The sequence below is a fragment of the Ambystoma mexicanum genome, chromosome 7p, assembly GCF_040938575.1.
Source record: "Ambystoma mexicanum isolate Mex_15411 chromosome 7p, UKY_AmexF1_1, whole genome shotgun sequence".
Classification (NCBI taxonomy): Eukaryota; Metazoa; Chordata; class Amphibia; order Caudata; family Ambystomatidae; genus Ambystoma; species Ambystoma mexicanum.
This window is the reverse complement of record NC_090939.1, coordinates 248,614,469-248,636,749: the sequence shown is the minus strand read 5'-3', so window position 1 is coordinate 248,636,749 and position 22,281 is coordinate 248,614,469. Positions and strand designations below refer to the sequence as shown.

Sequence of the window (22,281 nt, the reverse complement as noted above, 5' to 3'; positions counted from 1 at the left end):
TTCACACTAATTGAGCTTGGGGGCAAAAGGGTGGGGAGCTGAGGAACGGGGCGTAGTGATGTAGTATATGTACGATGACCAATGCCACATCCGGAGTCGATGACCGCTGCATCGAGTCAAGATGTATCCACGGCTGAGTCAAGGTGCACTACGCCCCCTGTCAAATGTTTTCTGGGCAGCTGATGCTGGAAGGGATATCTATCTGATGAGGAATCTGCGGAAGAAGAATCCATGGTAAGAACATTACCGGTAAGTAATTTTTCCTTTCTCACACTCACTCCTCTGCTAGAAGACTGCAAGTTGTTACTTACTATATTAGTAATATGGATTTTCTAATAAGCAGATTCTACGTCTGTCCGTAATCCAATTTCCCAACAATTTGAGCTAACAGTTTAATTTTGTGCATTTCCTCTTTTTCCATATTTTAGACATTTCAGAAACCATTGATGGAGTCAGAGCTGTTGACTGAAAAAGAGGTTGCAATGATTTTTGTCAACTGGAAAGAACTCATCATGTGTAACATCAAACTTCTAAAGTAAGGCTCTCATCTGGTTGCAACATTGTAATGACAATAGTGTCCCCAATGGGGATGTTTTGTATACTCTCTGACATTAACAGAACACTGAGGTGGAAAACCCCTTTTGTGGAAATGAAAAATGTTATGTTGTGCATAGTCCCATACATATATGTCTTACCACACCCCTCTGGACTATCCCCATGTCCGAGCAATAAAGGAAGTGAGCAGGGCGACTCATGCTCTTACTACAGGAGAGGGTAAAGCAGTTGTGTTGAGCACAAGCAGTGACGAAGCTGCTGTTGTGTGTGCTTGCATTTTCAGGTAAACCAGCATTCCACAGCCTTAATAGCAAATTCAAAAACAATATGATGCTTCTTCTGCCCAACCTTGAGTACACTACACAAGCTCTCAGTCAAAGGCCAGGTAACCTCAAACCATCCTGTCTCCACCACAGATGCATTCATGGACATATTGGAAAACCCTAACTGTTCCTTCACATCAAAATTAAACTCTACACCCCTGCCATAAAGGAATGTATAATATCTTTTACCCCAAAACATAGAACCCTCTGTCAAAATTCACTTTTGCCATACAAACAACAGTATAACTGGATTGCAGAAATGTGCAAGGTTCCAACTTCACTGCATGTTTCCACAAGATACAAAATGACAATGGGGTCATAGGTCAATGAAAGTGCAACAGGACATGCTGCTGGAGTTCTCCCTGCTGGCAGGATGGTACCAGGGTCCTGCTACACAGATGAGTCATCATTGCAAGGGTCCAGAAGAAGCAACAGCCAAGAAGGGAAGACAGGAGAATGCAGTGCAGTGATACATTCTAGTGTTACTCAGTAGAGGAGAGTTGAAGAGAGACAAGAACACATCCTGAAGAAAGGAGTCTGCTCTCCCCATGGGATCAGAGGAAAGGAGCACCAGAAACAGTTGTATTTAGATAGTCACAAAACAAAATATGCGGGTGCAGAGCTCCCACTGTAGTCCTGAGTCACTTCATCTACCATAAATTAGAGTGTACAAGGGCATTGGCATTCTTCTTTTTTTATGTAGTTTGTTCTGTATTTATTGTTTGTTTTATTGTTTGTCTAGGACCTTGAAACTGGTCTTGTACTGGTAATATTTATGCACGCAATAAATATTTTTACTACTACATTCATCTCTGTTGGATTCATTAGAATCTAATCCCAGTAGTTAGAACTGATTTCCTGTTGACGAGTGTCAGCTTTTATGCCAAACCAGGGTATAACTACCACCACAAATCAGACACACTTGCACCATTGATACATTCTGCGGCCAGTCAGGCAGTGCTGCCACCACATTCAAAGCTTTATGGAAGTTCTCCCAGGAAAAGCATGTTTCCAGGTAAACACAAATAGGGGATATGGATTCCAAAGAAATCCAAAACATGCAAACCTGCAATCACTCTCAGGTAACGCCACCCACTTGTTTCTTTGTGGGGTCATGGTCAGAAGGATGAGTCTACAAGATCATTTCCAGTCTCCATCCAATCACACTTAATGGCAACAAAGCACAGTTGTCTATTTACTGAATTCAAATACTTTAGAGCCTCAATTTTACCCACAGCAACTGCATGCACTATATCAAATGAAATGCCACTAAGCAGAACCAGTCCGGGTCAGGAAACTGACACTGGGAGAGCCAGGGTATGCACCATAGGGCCACAAACATGCAAGAGTTGCATCCCATTGAGTCCTGCATGGGTTTTACTTGGTCACAATAAAATACAAGCAAAAAGTGAAGGGAGTCTGACAAAATTGAACAAAAGATGACTTTCTTCAATACACCAGGGCAGATGTTACACAGAATACCCCGTAGAGCGAAACTCTTTAGGCTGAAGCTATCCTTAATGACATGTTGATAAGACAGAGGTGGTCATAATGACTACTCCCCTCTAAACAGTGATCAAGGTTGGGATCAAAAGAATCCCATGAAGAGGGATTTTCGGTTGTCAGGCCAGCCCTCAGCCACCGATTTCTCACTCCTGGATACTACATTAACGTGTTGTATCTGTCAATTAAGGTTCAGAGGCTATGAGCTCTTAACTAGAGACCAACCGCTTCTCTTCCTTCTTGTGATTGTCCCTCTCTGGGTTCCAGTGTGTTCACCGTCCTAGGCGCATCAATGCATCGCCCTTTGAGAAGGATACAAAACAACCGAATGATAAAGAACATCCCCTTGTATTTCTGGGCTTCCTGGCCGGCTCTCCCTGTCAGCGGGACGGCCACAAGTTTGTGAAATTTTGGTTACCCTGGAGCCTCCCCGCCACTTACCCTCTGGATTGCACCTATTTCTAGGGGTTTCAGAGTAGCTATGCTATTCTTCATTCTTTAAGCACAGTCTTCAGTCCTGGTATTCAAGGAAGGTTTTCTTGGCATGCTTTTCCGGATAATTCTTTTGTCACCGACAAGGGTATTGTGTGTTGAACACAGTAGCATCGAGGGGACCCAAAGTCCAGCATTTGGCAGATTCTGAAAGACTTTGCCTGGTCCATTGTCCGATTCCTCTCTCAATCGTTCTAAAAGTTTCTTGCCTTGCAGCCTTTGGAGGTATTCTTAGTTTTCCTTTCTTGTTCCTGTCTATTCTCTTCTTGTCCCTAAATGGCTCTTTGGATGGGACAAATTAAAATGTCCCTCCCACTTCCATCTATCTCTCTCAAATTCTCCTTGCTTTCTTTGACTCCTGTTATGTTTATAGCGCGTCCTTGCCATTTGATTTTCCTAAGCTCACCCTGTTTCTTCTACCCTGGGTTTGGCCCTTCTGTCCTGTTATTGCTTTAGCAAGGTCTACCTCCTGAGACTTACTACTTCGCCTTTTCTCTCTGTCTTCTTATCTCCACCGCTTCCCTCCTCAATACACTGCTTCTCCACTCCACCTGATTTATCTCTTCCATTTACTTTCTGTGTTTACATCTCTTCCAACTTCTTTACCCCCTCCTCATTGCTCCGACTCTTTCCTCTTCTCATCTGTGCCTCCCTTTTACGTTTTACCACACCAATCTCTCCCTCCTCGACACTTCAATCATCTTTGCTTTAATTCCCAACCTCACTCTTTCCCCATGTTACATTTTACTTTTTCGCCTTTGGCAGGCACATCTCATATTTTCCTTTTCTCTTTCTTTTCCCCCTAACCCTCACCTTCTTGGGTCTTCTGCTTTATTCTTCTTTTGATCTCCAAAAAACGGTTATTTAACGTATTGTGGGAAAAGACGTATACATGTGTACAAGATGGAGGGAGAAGAAAAATGCTTTGTTCGACAATTTCTTTTGTTATATTAGGTTTGAACAATGACTGTGTAGTGACTCCTTGGGGGTGGGGAGGGTGAATTGTATATATTTCAATGATTGTTAAAATGGATAATATTGTTTATTCTTGTTTATTTTTTCGGATTTATTTGTTAGCAAAATACAATTTCCCCCCCCCCAAAAAAAGATGATCAGACGACAAATATCACATTGCAAAAAGGCAAACAGGCAGGGGGGATACCAGGTGACCCATTTCCTGCGCAGCAGGAGTCGTCCAGCCCCTTGGTCTCATCCGGAGGTGCCATTGGCCAACCCTGCAGGAGCAACTCTCCCAGCCAGCTTCATTACACTAGGGCAAAGTGTCTCATCAGTGCGGGCTTACCCACTGTCTCTGGGCTGTTTTCTGCAAAGTCAATGAAGAGTGTCTAGATGGACAGATATGTATTATATCTGCATCACAAAGTGCCGTACTTTTGTCCGCCACCAAAATGCCCCACAGTTATACCCACCACATCTGGATTAGCGGGCCCTCCACTTTTTCTCAATGATGTGCGATAGTCATTTTGGCTGCCAAGAAAAAGCACCCAATCAAGGTAGCCATCGGACAAGACAGGGGAAACAGCCCATTACCACCCGGGGATCCATAGGAAGAGACAACCCTGTGATTTCCTTAATCCTGGACACCTCCTTCCAGAAGAGCCCAACCTTTGCATACGTCCACACCATGTGGAAGAGAGAGCCCACTGCACTGCAGCCTTGCCAGCAATTTGGTGAGTGGTCTGCGGAGATACAGTGAAGTCTCTCCGGCGTAAGGTACCACCTGTGAAACAAATTGTAAGCACACTCCTTATCAGTGACACATCTGGAGGATTTATACATTCTCTCCCATATCCACAACCACGCTTCATCCTCTATTAGTCCACCTAGATCCTCCTCCCACCTACTCATGTACGGTAAATGCACCACTGGGTCCCCTGTATCCAATAGGCTGTATAGTTGCGAAACTCTGCCCCAGGAAACCCCTCCGTGAAGAAGCCAATTCATGAGCATTGAACAGCCTAATGGCCCCAGATTTCATGTGAGGGGGAGAAGCCTAGTGTTTCAACTCTGCATATCGGAAACACTCCGTTTCTGGCAAGGCAATGGTGTCCTTACATTCTTGGAAGGTTAGTGGGCACCCCTCCTTGTACAGCTGCTGTAATGAGTCCAACCAGCCGGCCATCCATGCACACAAGCTCCTACCATTACACCCTGGTCGAAACTCTGTATTATTCCCAATAGGTGTGAGTGGACCCATCCCTCGAGTCGTACCCCACCTGCGAAGTGCCATATAGTACAGTGTATTTCCAGCGGTGGTCAGGAGTGAGAAACTGTGGGCCGGAACCAGGGGTCCCTGGCCAACATATGGGAAGTGACTTAGCCCCACCACTGATTGGGCCTGCTCTATGGCTTTTCATGGCAGTTGCATAGCAGGGTCATCCAAGGTGACCATAAGGGAAACCTGTACAGCTAAGTTGTAGCAAAGCACAACCAGGCCTCCCACCCCTGTAGGCCTCATCAACACCCTCTTAGAGATTCATGCCCTTTTGTTCCCCCATATGAATCTGAGGATCTTTCCTTGCAATGTACGAAACTCTGAGTCAGGGATCCTGACCGGCAGCGCTAGACAGACATATAGCAAGCGAGGTATGAGATTCATCTTCACCGCTGCAAACCTCCCAAACCAGCTTATTTCCTGCCCACCCATTCTGTTTAAATCCTACGTCATTGCTTGGAACAGCGGCTGGAAGTTGCAGCGAAACCCTTCAGAGACCCTATTAGGGATCTGCACCCCCAAATTAGGGGATCGATTCCCGTGACCACTTTATTGGTGCCAGCGCTATAATGTTAGGATCTATCTTGGGCACCCAAAGAAACATCCAGCCCATGCGACTTGTCAAAGTTAATTTTGAAGACTGAGATCCGGCCAACGCCCGCCAAGTCATCTAATAGTCGAGCGAAAGGTGCAGGGATTTCGGAGAGTGAGCAGAATGTCATCAGCATAGAACAAGACCTTATAGCTGACCCCACCCAGTTCAATCCCTTCTTTTCCTGGCTCTGATACGACAAGCCAGTGATTCCATGCTCAATGCAAACATCAACGGGGACAGAGGGCATCCCTGTGTGGTGCCCCTGGCAATCAGCAACTTGACCCACATTTGCCCATTAACATGAAGGAAGGTTAATTGGTTCTGATAGATAGCCATAACCCATTTGATGTAGCCAGGGCCAAACCCAAAGCTTTCTAAGACCCCCTAAGATATCCCCAGCTAACCCTGCCAATGGCCTTATGCGCGTCTAATGCAATAATTTCCATTTCAGCCCCGATCTCTCCCCCACTTCAAGGAGGTCAAGGACCCGCCTCACATTGTCATGAGTGCTGCAACCCACAATGAACCCCGTTTCATCACCGGCTATAATTTTGGGGAGAACCCCCATCATGCGACTTTAAGTCTATGTTAGTGAGGGTGAACGGCCGGTATGAGTCACATAGTGTTCGGTCCTTCCCTGGTTTGGGAATCAGTAGTCATGGAAGTACGCATACTAGAGGCCACCTTACCAGACTCCCTAAACATATTGCAGTGATCCACCAGAGAGGGAGCCAAGAGAGGGCAGACCTTTTTTTTTATAGAAGGGAGCGGTGAACCCTTCCAGACCATGGTCCTTGTTCTTCAATGTCCTAATGACCCATTCCACCTCGCCCAACGCAATCAGAGCCTCCAAAGTCTTGAACTCCTCTGCTGTGAGTTTCAGCAGGTTCACCTCCCACATGTACTGTGCCTGAGCTGCAGGCTGGTCCCCTACTCCCCGAAACACCTCCCCAAAGTGATCCTCAAATAGTCTCAGCTTCTCCACAACCTCCCGCCCGTCTCGCAGGCCCAACACTGCGTTCCAGTTCCGAGTCTTCCTTAGTTAAGCCACCAGGAGGCGATTAGTGAAATTGTTTGGTTTTTAACGTAGCCTGGGCCATCCTGTCCGCTAAGTGCTCCTCCAGCTTCTTACATGCAACCCTCAGTATACGTAAAGCCCGACGTGACCCTGTTCTCTTATGCTCCTGCTGTGCATGTTCGACCCACCTCTCCAGACCCAGTTGGATTAGTTGCCGCTCCCAAGTATATGCCGCTGATTAATTCCCCCTGGACCACAGCCTTCATATCGTCCGACACAATGTCCGGGGAAGGGCTAGAGTTCCTATTTTCTTTAAAATTATTAGAGATTACCTCACCTAATTCATGGCATGTGACCAGATGCCTCAGCACCGGATCATGCAGTCTCCAGGGGTGCTGCTGTTTCTCCGGTCTACCCACAATGGACATAGTGACTGACACTGGGACATGGTCCGACAATGTTTGGGTGCCAGTGTCCACCCCAGGGACACACGGGTATAGTGCACTGGGAACCAACAGGAGATGCAGTCTAGAGAAACCCCCATGCACATGAGACTAGAAAGAGTACTCCTGCTCCCTGCTGTGAAACTATCTCAAGGCATTCACCACCCCCAAACCCTGGAGAAGAGACCCAAAGGCTAGTGCTTTTCTGAAATCCAGCCTAGTAGCGGGCAGGGTTTTGTCCATCAGGGGATCAGGTACCAGATTGGGATCGCCCCCTATTAAAATCTGCCCCTCTCCGAATGGCAGATTTTTTCCCTGTATGCCTAGTACAGTATTGGGCATACAGGGAAACCAAAGTGAAGAGACGATCCCAAAGCACACACTGCAGAAATCTCCCCTGGGGATCCCATAAAACCATGACCTTGGATATTGGGCTATGTTCCCAAAGTAATATTGCCACTCCCCTCTTCTTCTCACCTACAGAGGCAAAGAACTGTTGCAGAAACATTCTAGAACACTTTGCATCCTGCCCGAGCAGAGGCATCTCTTGTAGGAGCACTATTGATAAGGACATTTCCCCCAGCTTACGCAGAACAGATTTCCTTTTCATTGGGGAGTTCAAACCCTGGACATTCCATGTGCCCATCCCAATCAAGTCCTCCACCGCTGGGTCAACTGTTAACCTATCCAGTACACATCACCCCATCAGGTCACACCCGCCCTTTCGTCATCTTCTGGCATATTCCACAGTAGCACATGTGATCCAACGCCAGTCCCACAGTAAACATTTGTAATACCAAATGCCACCCTCCCACCTTCACTTTGCCCACCCAACAATTAACAGTGCTCAAACTGGAGCAACAATTGGACATCTCCAGTTACAACAGGGAAACCGATTTGGAAGGCATCATAACACACCAAAAACGTACCCAACCTCTCCCAACCCACTCCCTGCTGCCACCAAAACCTCATGGCATCTTTCTAGGGTCAGGACACAACACCCTATATTGAACTGTGACCCACCACCTCATCTCAGATCCGTGCACCGGCATTCCCAAAACTCAGCAGGACAGCTCAGGTCTTCGTGACTGGCCCCTTCAGCCTCTTCCCCTTCCCACCTTCATCCATTTTTGTGATGCCTCAGGCAAGGACTCTGACCCAGCCCCTCAACCTCAGGTGAACCCCCCTTTGCCTCCATGGGATTCAACAAACCCTCAGCCTCCTTCAGGGTCTGGATAATTCCTCACCTTCCCTGGTAGGCAAAGTGGAGCGCAGTAGGAAAACCCCACATATAAGACACCTCGCTACTGCACACTCACTCAGCATTGGTCGGAGCGCTCTTGGTTTCGCCAAGGTCGTGGATGCCAGGTCTTGGAACAACGAGAAAGACATGTTCAGGAAGGAGATGTTTGCCAAAGGACGGGCTGCCAACATTATGCGCTCCTTCACCTGGAAGAAGTGGACCCTTGTGAGCGAATCTGGGAGTCTATCTTGTGCCGAAGTAGTCCTGGTCCTAGTGCCATGTGTTTTTTCCAGTTCAATGGACGAGTCCTCAGGCAACTTCAGTAGGAATCGAAAGAGGTCTGCCACGAAGTCAGGGAGTTCATCGTCCCTTACCCCACAGACACACCCCGGATCCGAATATTATTTCTGCGGGAGAGATTCTCTTCATCCTCCTGCTTGTCTTTTAGGGCCTCACAGCGTGCCTCAAAGACCTACAGTCTATTAGAGCACTCCCCTACCTCATTGGATTGCTCGCACAATGTGTCCTCTGTTTCGGAAACCCGCCGTTCAGCCTCAAAGACCCTCTTATCGAGTGCCAGAATATTATGCAACAGTTCTTATATACTCTTACAGATTTCCTTGCAAATTTCCACCTGTAGTTCCTGAAAATCTGACTTAGTGCACATGTTTGTGAATATAGCTGGAAGGGGATCAGCCCCTTGGACCTGGGCCTTCACCACCTCATTGCACCTATTTTTGTCACCAGGTTGCAGCATTGTGGAAATATCTCCTTGCTACCCCGGCTTTGGTGTTTTTGTATCACAGCAACTGGAGGAGCCGCTGAGCATGGAGCCGCTGAAGACCCTTCCCAGTAGCTCGGTTTTCTCGTTCCCAGCACACAGCTGTTAGCGTGCCACCAGCAGCACACAGTAGTATCAATGGAACTATACTGCCACCAGTCTCCAGGTAATCACCAGCCTTTTCCACGAGCACCACCTAGCAGGAGGGCTAGCTACTAGGAATCCCTCGGGAGTTTTGCAGTGGAGAGCAGTGAGAAATATGAGGCTGGTGGTATGGAACAGCAGAATGAAATATATTTATATGCAAGACAGTGCAGCACCAGTCGGGCCTCCCAAGAGCTATGCCCACACGTGATTTAGTTGCAAGGCACGCCACTACAGGGCCATTGCCGCCAGTTAACCCGGGGTACACGAAGGGCACAGGCTGGGCTGTCCACCTACCAGCTCTAGGACAGCCACAGGCTCCAAATATGGACCGCTGCAACGTGCGAGTTCTGAGGGCCAAGGAGTCTTTAGGTGCTGCTGTGGGATAGAATGTTGTACAAGGTTACTGCTGTCACTACTCTGTATGTTGCCAGGAAAGCAGACTGCAGTGCAGCCTACAGAGTGCTGCTTAGACAGGAATTGTGCTTATTGTGTGCAGAGCATGTTATAAGGATACCATTTGGCCATCCAGTAGTCAGCATCTTTGCCATCAACACCTCCCTCGGAAGAATAAGCACCTGTTTTGAGGTAATGCAGAAAGAACATTTTCTTGGAAAGAGCTCAAAGCAGATTGTTGCATGGTGGTCTCCAAAATCTAGCTACCAGCAGATGCAGCCATGACAGTTGGTGAAGGGTGACTCATAGGAGTTCACAGAAGTCATCTGCCATTATCATTCACAGTGGGGACCACTTCCAGATATGATCGAGGGCATTTTTCTAGTTTGCAGCCTGGCTGGGTACGCATAACGTTTTGAAGTTCACTCACCTATGGTCAGCGGGCTTTCCTACTGTGTGCGCCGCATCCAGTCACCATTGTTTGCCTCATTTCAAGGGAGGGTGAAACAATGCTGATTCTGTCATGACGGAAAACCTTTCTGAAAGTATGAGCCAGCTGAACATTGAGGACAGCTTGCACCATTGCCCATGTTTTGGCAGGCTACATCCTTCTGCAATACTGAAGCCCAAGTGTGCCCTGCTGGTATGAGCTGCGCACTAGTCAGCCAGTCCACGTCAGCAGGGGATCTTACGCTGTATCAACGGATCCAGCAGAACAACCCACGGGGCCAGAGCACACTGCTCAGATGTTATGGGTACCCCGCGGGGGGAGGCTATGGCCCACCTCAATGGCCCCCAAACTCTAAGCCAGCACATACCTTTGCTGCCCAGGTACCCCACAGAGTGAGTGCCTGGATCCCTTGCAGGCACTGCTGTGTGTTTCTCGCTGCACTCAGCGACTGCTCTCCGAGAACCAGGCCGAGCGGCGGGTCCCCTAACCTCATCACGGTTGCTAGGCAGGCGCTCCAGAGTCACCGTCCCCCGACTCAGCTGCCACCTCCATACCTGTGGGTGCCAACTCGCACCCCCACCAGAAAACGGCAGCGGGCTAGGCACGGCAGAGTGCACTTTGTACCTCTACAGAGAGGCCTGGCCAAAAAGCACCATTTTGCGGGTGGGCAGCCTGCATGTCATCCTGGCCAATCCTCAGATTGTGGTCACCTTTTGAGATCCGACAAATCCTCAGTTCTAGCTCAGGTCCCTCTGCTGCTCACATCTGCTCTTCTTGGCAGTAGGAGGTTGCCAGGAGAAGGGCACTGCGTGTTTCTTGCCCTCACTGCATCGGAGGCCCTTAGGGAGCCATTTCTACAGATGACACACCTAGCCACACAGCCCTCCTTTATTCTTCTTTACCTTTAACCTTTCTTCTCTCTTTAATTTCTTTACCTGGTCACCAGTCTTCCTTCTCTTTGAATTTCTGACTCTTTTCTTTTACCTATTCGCCCTTCATTGTCTCCTTTTTCTCCATTGTTAGGTCTTCTGTAGGTAAATCAGCCTCCTCACCAATGGCCTTGTCTTTTGCATCCTCTCTTATCACTCCTTCTTGTGTTCCCTGTGCTTACTCTGTTAAAGGTATTGTTGTATTCTGTTCACCCCTTTGACAACTTTCTTTGGCCTTTCTTTTTCACCTTCCCTCTCCAAAGGTCCCACTCGCCTTCACCAGCCATTTGCTCTTTTGCTCAGTCTTCTTTCTGACTTTTGCTTGCTTTCCTGCCAGCTCCTCTTCAACTCACCACCAGAATACACCATCTTCCTCCTGCTGATAAGAGCCTGCAACCTATTTATTTTCTTTCCATTTTTAAACCCTTCCCCTTTCAATATCAGTCTAAAAAGTGTGTGATGAATCTTATGATGTCATCCCTTCTCCCTGAGGGGGAGACACTTCCCATGAGGCCAGGGAGGTGAGGCCTTTACCTGATAGTCCCAATGTGGGTGGTACTCAGCGGGTGGATCTCATGGGGAAGGGATTTCCCGTCTGGGATGCAGGGAGGACATCATGAGAGAATGTGGTACCTCTCCTTTACCTCCACACTTCCCATCCTTGTTACCCTCTGCCATGTTTTGTTACACAGCCACTCCTACAACAAGTACAGAGACGAGGAAGAGCAGAGATGACCTCCAGAAAGTCTTAACTAAAAATACTGTGACGGGGGAGAGATGTAGAGCCCTAGAGAATCATCCACAAATTCAAACTCAGCAAACTAGACAAAGTAGTATGCTGAGTATAAAGAGAGAAGAAGGACTAGTAGTTGAAGCAAAATCTCCCTGGAGGCACTGCAAGTTAGCTGGAGGCCCCGGTATCCAGAGGAGGAGAGCCGCCGCCTGGGACGAGAACCCAGAGGTTCAGGTGTCCGTGTCCGGTTTGCCATGGAGAGGCAAATACAGAGGAAGAGAAGACAGAGCAGTGAGAGGCGCCGGAAAACAACGCGCTGCGAGGAAGACATCCCAGACACACCAGAGAGAAAACTGCAGAGCCACAGCATTTGAGCAGGAACAGGAGAGGCCGACAGGGAAGCCACTGAAAACCACCAAGGACCAAAAGACCGTCATTGAAGCACCCGAGGATGCCAAAAAGGTAGTGGGCTGCCAAGATCTTAAAGGGGGATAAGAGACATTCTGTGAACAGGGTATGCGATTCTACCATACAAGTCCTTACCCGGTAGAATAGTGAACCAGGTAAACTAAGAAAGCCATATTATAAAGGCTGCCAGTCCTGGAACATGCAACCAGAGTCAAAGGAGAGCCTCCTTGGTGCTTTCTACTCATGGCAGTACCGGGTAGGTCAGTGAACCTGGCCTGCCCAACGAGTTATCGGAGAACCTGGGTCTGGGTCCCAAAAGCCTGAGAAAGGCCAGGGGAAGGGAGCCATTCCCCCTAGCATTGCAAACTGCATTGTGAAGCCTGAACAAGGTCAGGGGAAAGAATACATTCTCCCTCACATTGTGTACTGCATTGTGAATCAATGGTAAGGCCAGGAGAAGGGAGGCAATCCCACCTGGCATTGCAAACTGCATTGTGAATCCTGAACAAGGCCAGGGGAAGGGAGACATGCCCCCTCGCATTGTGCACTACATTGTGAATCATGAGAAAGGCCAGGGTAAGGGAGTCATTCCCCCGGGCATTGTGAACTGCACTTTGAAGTCTATGAAAGGCCAGGGGAAGGGAATTATTCCCCCTGGTGCTGCAAACTGCCGAAAAGAGCCTTAGAAAGGCCAGGGGAAGGGAGACATTCCCCCTGCTAATTTGAACTGCCTTCTGAAACCAAGAAAGGACAGGGGAAGGGAGTAATTCCCCCTAACATATGTGAAACCCATTGAATAATGTGAAGAGGGTTAGGGGGGAGGTAGTCACCTCTCCCACCCACCCCCCCCCTAACATTTGTGAATACAAGGTACTTTGTTATATTTGCCTTTGGGTAGAAAAAACATGAGAGAACTTTTGAGACTTTTTTGAAGAACTGTTGTGAAGAACTTTGAGTTTTCATGATCTGAAGATGAACATTGGTCGACCGTCCAGAAGAAGGGAGCCATTCTTCTGGACCAAGAAGATCACCAGTTTCCTTAGTTTAGTTTTTGAGTGTAAGGGGCGGAAATAGGTTTAGACACAGGATGATGGACTATTTACTTTGGACGGACATCTTGAAGGAATCCTTCGTGTTGGTTGAGGCAGGGAAACCCTTATTAGTACTAGGATGAGGTAAGGTGTTCCCTTTATTTTCTCACAAATAAAGGTCTTTAGCAACCATCATGCCACCTATGTGTCAGCCTTGTACTTTTTCACCCTTACAAGTGCCTCAAAACCTGTACCTTCCTTCGTGATGGTTCTTGCTGTGTTCACCTATGGACGGCTGCGCCAATCCAGCCCCTGACACCTGTGTTCATGTCTTCCCAGCCTAGTTGCCTTGTCTCCTGATGTTCGGACTAAAGAAAATCCTGGATTGGATTGTGAGATTGGCTTGCTGCTGTTGCAGCTTTCCCCACTCCCGAGATTCTTGTTTACCAGTGGCCCCTATTCTAACCTCAAAACTAGCCGAGAGGTATCTTAACTGGTGCTGAAAACACCTCACATACCCAAGGGACCCTAAACACCTCGGCAACCGGATGCTGTCGAAACAGTCTCACTCTGGTCGACCCACCCACCCCTCTCCTTCCAGCTAAGAAGTAGGTCAATCGAAACAGGAGGTAAGGGCAGGTTTCTGACACTGCTTAAAGACCCTATTCCCTTGTTGGCTACAGGATTTAAATCCCCCTTTCCCCTCTACAGTCTCGGAGGTGGAGATGTGACTTTGTTATGTAGGCCAGGTTTTCTGTGACAGAGTCAGGGACATGACCCTATCAAAGGGGGGGCAGGACAACTCACTAAAACGAAAGTCAGAATTACCCCTGTCCCAGATATGTGAAGTGGGAGTTGTATGGTCCCAGAAAATTCTAGGTGTGGCTCGAATTCCCTTCCTGGTAGCACTCTTCTCTTTTGTTGAACCTCAGCTGCAGAATTCACCTGGCAGTGACACAGAAAATGAGGGAAGGAAAAGTACCACAACAACAATGTCGATCCAGGAACGGCCGCCACATTCCAGCACCGACCAACATCCCAGAAAAACAGCAAACTCACCTCAAGCTCAGAAAAATTAGTTTCCACCTGTTATGCAGAATCCTATGCAGTGCCCTTAGGGACCACTACACACAATTAAGACCACAGGTGGCAATACAAGTTTTGTTAAATGTTAATGTTGAAGTGGTAGCAGTAGCGGAGCAGCCAGGCTTATCTCAAGAGTATATGAGCAGTAGCAGAGATTACACAAGGGGACCACAATTACTGTGACTCATCAAACACGGACTCAAGGTTTTAGGTAAAAAATAGAAGTATGTTTATTTTTAAACCATTTGTTATTAACACAACACTTCTATTAATTAAAAAACATACGTAAAATATACTACAACTAACCAATTCACTTTGTACAGTATTACTCAAGGTAAGTACCCTGTGTTTGGGTGGACCGGTGTTACGAAACAGACCACGTTACCGTGAATACAATTGCGATCACTTTTTGACAGTTCGGTCTACTAGATAAACGCGTATCCGCGGCAAGAAATGCTACCGGGGCAAAAACACACTTAGCACCCGAGATACCCAGAGCGAGTTGGGGGCAAAAATCACAGGAAATATGTTGGTTAGGCAGACAGAATCGAAGAACACACATAAACAGGAATTCACGAGTCAAAGGGCCGGAGCCAAAGTCAAGTGACACCGGGTGCCTGTTGTCGAGGATCACACAGTCGGACAGTTCAAGATTCAACGTTGCCAAGAGTACTTTGATATTGTCAATGTTCGGAAGCAAAAGTTATAAGAAGGAGGAAAAGTAAGGACAAGCCTTAAAGTAGAGAAATATGGATTTCACCCAAAATTCCTCAAACCGGACACATTACCTTTCTCAAAGAATGAAGCTGGTGCCACGGCAGTTGTTCCTGTTGGTTTCCCATGGACCCACACTTTGCTGCAGCTTCAGCACGAAGAAGGACGATGAGGGGGTCCGCACCACACACTGATGAGGCAGGCAGCAGCGACAATGAATAAAAGGTGTGCTCCTTAAAAACAGTAGAGGTTCTTCAGGTGGCTAATGTGAGAACTACCCACGCCAAACTTGGTAATATCAGGGTTCAGTTGATCGCGTAGTGTAGCCGTAGAAACTTTCCAGACAATGCAACTCCCAATAGTACAAAGGGACTATTTTGGAAGGGGAATTGCCCAGAAGATTATGTGAGTTGGAAGACAGCTACCTAGACAAAGAACACAATATCAGGAATTGGGTTCATGAAATTAGTTAGAAACAAGGAAAACGGTTATAGATCAATCAACGTACTCACGGAGTGATTACCTCTGGGCAATGATAGCAAATCAGGCAGGACAGAGGGCCCGGATATTCAGGACATGCGTTTCGGTGCTTGACAGGTGATATCCTAGTCTTTGGACAGAAGATGAAGGAAGTTCGTCCGATGATAACTGTTCCAGTGAAAGGGACAATCCAACCTAAACCTATACCTGCCGGCACGCGGACGGCTAGTAAACAATGTCCGTGAGTAATCCGAGTTTCTAGTGATCAGTTCCGATAAACTTGGTAGGTCCAAATAACAAAGTTCCGAGAGTCAAAGTTCCGTGAAGAGCAAATATCCGAGACGCCTAATCAAGAAAATGCCAGACAAAAGAAGGGTCGTTCGTTCCGAGGTCGAGTAAACAGGTAGATCCAATACAAAGTATAGGGGAAGTTCAATAACAATCCGTGAGGCAAAAACAGGGTCCAAGATCCAAGAACAACAGGTCAGACAAGAACACAGATAGAGCTCCAAAATAGTAAATTCAGAAGCAGCGTTCCGAAAGCCGGGCGGAGATTTAAACTATTCACGTGACCCAGCGGGGAACGTTGCCATGACGTAACCGTGCACGAACGTGCTCAGGCAACCAACGTTTCCATGGCAACCCCCAGCGTTGTCGGATACTCTGGAAACGCTTCGGTTCCGTGTGTTTTGGAATTGTAGAACGTGTAGTCTTGACCGTAACATTGGATGGGACGGGGAGCAGACGCTGGTTTCTTGACAGTATCCTCCCCCAAAGATGCCCTCACTCCCCGAGAGGCCAAGAACCGAGCCAAGAGGACCGGAGCATGTACATTGGATTCAGGCTCCCAAGTACGGTCCTCGGGTCCATAACCCTTCCAGTCAATAAGGAAATAACGAACCCCTCGGGAAACCTTAGTGTCTAGAATAGCCTTCACCTCATACTCCTCCTCCCCCTGTATTTTGACCGGAGGCGGACGAATTGGGAGCCTGGTCCCCTCCGAACAGGGCTTCAGTAGAGATACATGAAAAACCGGATGGATCTTCCAAGTATTCGGTAGATCAAGTCTCACTGCAGACTGATTGATTACATCCTTGACAGGATAAGGACCAACATATTTGGGTTTCAAACAACTCCTCATAGGAATACGGAGATGTTTAGTGGAAAGCCAGACCAACATACCCGGGTGGTAATCGGGTGCAGGAGACCTATGCCGGTCGGCGTACTGCTTAGAACGATCCTGAGCTTCTTTCAAACGGGAATGTACATGTTGGTGTAGAGAAGTAATATCCCTAAGACTGTCTTGGACCGCAGGATTGTCTGACAAGACTGGAAGATCCAATGGCAGAGAACGAGGATGACAACCATACAAGGCAAAGAAAGGAGAAGTACCTGTGGAAGTATGAACAGAATTGTTGTACGCAAATTCGGCAGTCGTCAATGCGGACAACCAGGATTCCTGATGTTGCATAGTTAGACAGCGTAAATACTGCTCAAGCGTTGCATTCAAGCGTTCCGGTTGACCGTCCGTTTCTGGATGATAGGCAGTGGAATACCTCGCATCAACACCCAGTGACATAGTAAGATGCTTCCAGAAACGCGAGGTGAACTGTGAGCCTCTGTCGGATATTATGACATCAGGAAGGCCGAAACGGCGGAAAACATGGCGAAGAAACAGATCTGCCAGAACCGGTGCCGTAGGCAAACCCTGACATGGAACAAACACGGCCAGTTTGGTAAAATAATCGATTACCACCCATATGGTGTCAAAACCCCGAATGGAAGGGAGTTCCATGATGAAATCCATTGATATCATGGTCCATGGTTTGCTAGGAACCGGAAGAGGACACAATAACCCCACGGTTTTCGTGGTTGAAGACTTACACTGGGCACAGATAGCACAGGTAGAGATGTAATCTGAGACGTCTTTCTGCATTGAAGGCCACCAACACCATCTCTTGAGTTGTTCCAGAGTCTTGCGCACCCCAGAATGGGCTGAAACCAAAGAATCATGACCCCAACTTAAAGCTGTTCGTCTGGAGTCGACATCTGGGAGATACAGACGACCATTAACATAAGGCATAGAGTTAATAATGGTCATATTCAAATCCTCAATCTCCGGAGGATTACCAGAAACCCATTCCCTAATGGATTCCTTCAATGGAGTCTTCAAGGTACAGGAGCATATCACCTGATTTGGTAACAACAGACCACCAAAATCCTTGGGAGAGAAGTCATCCCCATACCTCCTAGAAAGTGCGTCTGCCTTGGAATGTAGGGCCCCAGGACGATATGTGATCTGGAAATTGAATTGTGAAAAGAACTCATGCCACCTGGCATGCCTGGCTGTGGTGCATTTCACTGACTGCATGGCAAGAAGATTGCGATGATCAGTGTAAACCTTTACTGGAACAGCAGTACCCAGAAGATGATGTCGCCACACCTTGAATGCATCACGTACAGACAATAATTCACGCTCAGTGACAGTGTATCTTGTTTCATATTTGGTAAGATTCCTGGAATGAAACGCCACAGGATGAAGGAAATCTGTGTCCTTGCAATACTGAGACAACACCGCCCCAACCGCTTGATCCGAGGCATCAGCCTCCACATAGAAAGGTTGACCAGAATCGGGATGCTGGAGGACTGGCGCAGAGGTGAACGCGATCTTGAGATCGTCAAAAGCTCTTTGTGCTTCCGCCGTCCACTTGAACCCATTCTTAGGACTGGTAAGGGCAGTCAAAGGAGCAACAATCTCAGAGAATGAGCGAATGAAACGTCTATAAAAGTTCGCAAACCCTAAAAAAGACTGTAAGGATTTGATAGATGTAGGAGCAGGCCAGTCCAACACAGCCCTTACTTTGGAATCACTCATACCGACTCCTTGGTTTGTGATATCGTATCCCAGGAATTCCACATGTTGGACATGGAAGATACACTTCTCTAGCTTAGCATAGAGATGATTGTCTCGGAGCCTTTGTAGCACCGTAGAAACGTGTTGAACATGGGTATCATAGTTCGGTGAGTAGATCAGGATATCATCTAGATATACAATGACATAGTGGTCGAGTAAGTCACTGAAAACATCATTGATAAAGTACTGAAATGTAGCTGGGGCATTGCTCAAACCAAAAGGCATAACCAGATACTCATACAGGCCGTACTTGGTTTTAAATGCCGTCTTCCACTCGTCACCCTTCCATATCCTGACCAAATTATAAGCACCCCGCAGATCCAACTTGGTGAAGATGGAAGAAGAACCCAATTGGTCTAGAAGAACCGAAATGAGTGGAATTGGATATTGATTACGGATGGTGACAGCGTTCAATGCACGGTAGTCTATGCAAGGGCGCAAATCGCCTTCTTTCTTTGGATCAAAAAAAAGAGGCGATGCCGCCGGAGAACGCGATGGCCTGATAAAACCAGAAGCCAAAGACTTGTCCAGATACTCCTTGAGCACCAAATCCTCCTTGTGGGTTAAGGAGTAGACACGACCAGATGGTATAACAGCATTAGGAACCAAATCAATAGTACAGTCATACTGTCGATGTGGTGGTAGAATCTCAGCACCTCTCTTGTCAAATACGTCCTTGTAGTCTCGGTACTCCCCAGGTAACACTGTGTTCCTGACTGCTCCGATGACCAGAGCGGACTCCAAGAGATGTGTACTGGGTCCCACAGATGAGGATCCTGATGTCCCACAAGAAGTAGCACAGTATTCAGACTGAAAAGAAACCGTCCCTTTAGCCCAATCCACTAACGGATTGTGTTTCCTTAGCCAGGGTAACCCAAGGATTAACTTGAACTGAGGTGCTGTAATGACGTCAAAGGTTATGGTCTCGGTATGCCCAGAGTACGTAGTCATGAAAAGATCCACCGTTTGTTCAGTCACCAGACCAGATAACAAGGTCGTACCGTCAACGGCGTTGACCAGTTCAGGAGAAGGCTTGGGAATCAGAGGAATACCATGATTCTTAACAAACTGGCTGTCGGCATAATTCCCAGTGGCCCCTGAATCCAATACAGCATCCGCTGTACAAGAAACTAAGGAAGGAGCGCAAACATCAACCGTTATGGAAAACAAAACCTTGAGATCAGAGCCCGTATTCAAGGGACTCGACAAAGGGGCTCTCTCTATTGCCGAGCTTTGGAGTTTCCCTGTTTTCGTGGTTTTCTGGGGCACTGTCTCAGGAAATGTTCCAAGGAGCCACAGTAATAACACAAATTGTTCTTCCTACGGTTCTCTCTTTCCTCAGACGAGAGCGGAGCCCTAAGGGTACCTATCTGCATAGGTTCAGGAGCAGCATGGCTCAGATCTGTAGCTACTGGCGTAGGACAAGGAACCAGACTCCTTTCCCCTTTGCGTTCTGCTCTCCTGGCATCAATTTGAAGTACTAGATCAACTAACTCCGAAAAACCAGTAGGAATAACTGGGACAGTGGACAAGACATCCTTGAGAGAGTCTGAAAGCCCTTTGTAAAACAGAGCCCCTTTCTTTGCCTCGGGCCAATCCGTCTCCGCCACCAGTTGGTTAAACTTGGCTAGGTAGGACAACAAAGACAAGTCCTTCTGTTGTAAAGAGAGTAGTTCCGAATCCGAGGCTTGGGATTTATATCGTGTGTCAAAGACACGTGTCATAGCAGAGATGAGAGCATCACAGTCGTACAATAGATGGCTCCCTTGTTCCAGTAATGGATTTGCCCAGACCGCTGCCGTACCCCCAAGGTAGGATAACACAAACGCCGCCTTGGTAGTGGCATCGGGGAAAGACGTAGGACGGCACAAAAAATGTAGCCTACATTGGTTGATGAAAGTGCGGAACGTCTTAGGATCCCCCATGAAACGTTCCGGAGGGGCCAAGGGAAACTGGGCCGTCATGTATACAGGTGCAGTATCTTGACGAGGAACGCCAGCTCCAAGGGCAGAACCAGAAGGAGGGGCGCTAACACCACCACCCGCCTGTAAACCGGCCTGAAGGGCGTCGATCCGACGCTGGGTGGCATCATGAGCCGCAGTCATATCTGCGCGTAAACCAGCAACCAACTGAACCAAAGCTGCCAATGGATCATCGGCAGCGTCCATGATAATGGAGATATGGCTTCTGAATATGTGAGAACCACCCACGCCAAACTTGGTAATATCAGGGTTCAGTTGATCGCGTAGTGTAGCCGTAGAAACCTTCCAGACAATGCAACTCCCAATAGTACAAAGGGACTATTTTGGAAGGGGAATTGCCCAGAAGATTATGTGAGTCGGAAGACAGCTACCTAGACAAAGAACACAATATCAGGAATTGGGTTCATGAAATTAGTTAGAAACAAGGAAAACGGTTATAGATCAAACAACGTACTCACGGAGTGATTACCTCTGGGCAATGATAGCAAATCAGGCAGGACAGAGGGCCCGGATATCCAGGACATGCGTTTCGGTGCTTGACAGGTGATATCCTAGTCTTTGGACAGAAGATGAAGGAAGTTCGTCCGATGATAACTGTTCCAGTGAAAGGGACAATCCAACCTAAACCTATACCCGCCGGCACGCGGACGCCTAGTAAACAATGTCCGTGAGTAATCCGAGTTTCTAGTGATCAGTTCCGATAAACTTGGTAGGTCCAAATAACAAAGTTCCGAGAGTCAAAGTTCCGTGAAGAGCAAATATCCAAGACGCCTAATCAAGAAAATGCCAGACAAAAGAAGGGTCGTTCGTTCCGAGGTCGAGTAAACAGGTAGATCCAATACAAAGTATAGGGGAAGTTCAATAACAATCCGTGAGGCAAAAACAGGGTCCAAGATCCAAGAACAACAGGTCAGACAAGAACACAGATAGAGCTCCAAAATAGTAAATTCAGAAGCAGCGTTCCGAAAGCCGGGCGGAGATTTAAACTATTCACGTGACCCAGCGGGGAACGTTGCCATGACGTAACCGTGCACGAACGTGCTCAGGCAACCAACGTTTCCACGGCAACCCCCAGCGTTGTCGGATACTCTGGAAACGCTTCGGTTCCGTGTGTTTTGGAATTGTAGAACGTGTAGTCTTGACGTAACGTTCGATGGGACGGGGAGCAGACGCTGGTTTCTTGACAGCTAACCGGACCACTACAGCAGTGTGCAGCGATTTCGACCACGAAGGCGACCTCTGGCTGAAGAAGATGAGCTGGTTATCCCCACCAGGCTCAAGGGAAGAAGACTCCGGACTGGATCTCCTCTTAGCCGTTGAAGGGTAGATAGCTCAGGACTGCAGTAGGGCTTCACCGGTACGGGGTAGTTGCAGCAGTCAACCTCTCCTCCACTTCTCGTCGGCTCCTTGTAGTTCCAGTGGGGACTCTCTGACTTCCAGCCCAAGAGACCTGCCTTTTATGCGAAGAACCCCCATTCACACAGCCTGGCTGTCAATCACCCAGCAGGGTGGTTGTCCAGCCCAGACAACCACCTCAGCCAATCAGGACAAAGTGCAACTTGGGTTTCCTAGGATACCCTGTGCAGGGGGTGACTACACTCCTCCCTCACATTCAGTCCACCTAGACACCCAGGCGCCTTGAGGAGGGCTTCTAGGTAGAAGCCCGCCATAAGACAGTGAACAAAGAAGGCAAACCTGGTTTGCCGCGCAAAGTACAACACAAGAAGGAGTTTAACAAAAAGAAATGGCGAATAAACGGCACCGGAGCCAAGCGAAAAAGGATTTGGTCAAGCGGGTTTAAGTTTGAGGCTAACACAATAGCCT

The 22,281-nt window shown here is 47.8% G+C and overlaps 1 protein-coding gene across 3 annotated transcripts in view; it reads left to right on the top strand.

Moving 5' to 3' along the window:
* The window catches only part of ITSN1 (intersectin 1), a 3,188,156-nt gene that overhangs the window by 2,912,833 nt on the left and 253,042 nt on the right, over positions 1 to 22,281 (top strand). For all 3 annotated transcript variants that reach the window (XM_069636218.1, XM_069636217.1, XM_069636220.1), the window contains one exon: positions 429 to 535. In XM_069636218.1, the coding sequence (XP_069492319.1) occupies positions 429 to 535 (107 nt within the window). The remainder of the gene's footprint in view (positions 1 to 428; positions 536 to 22,281) is intronic.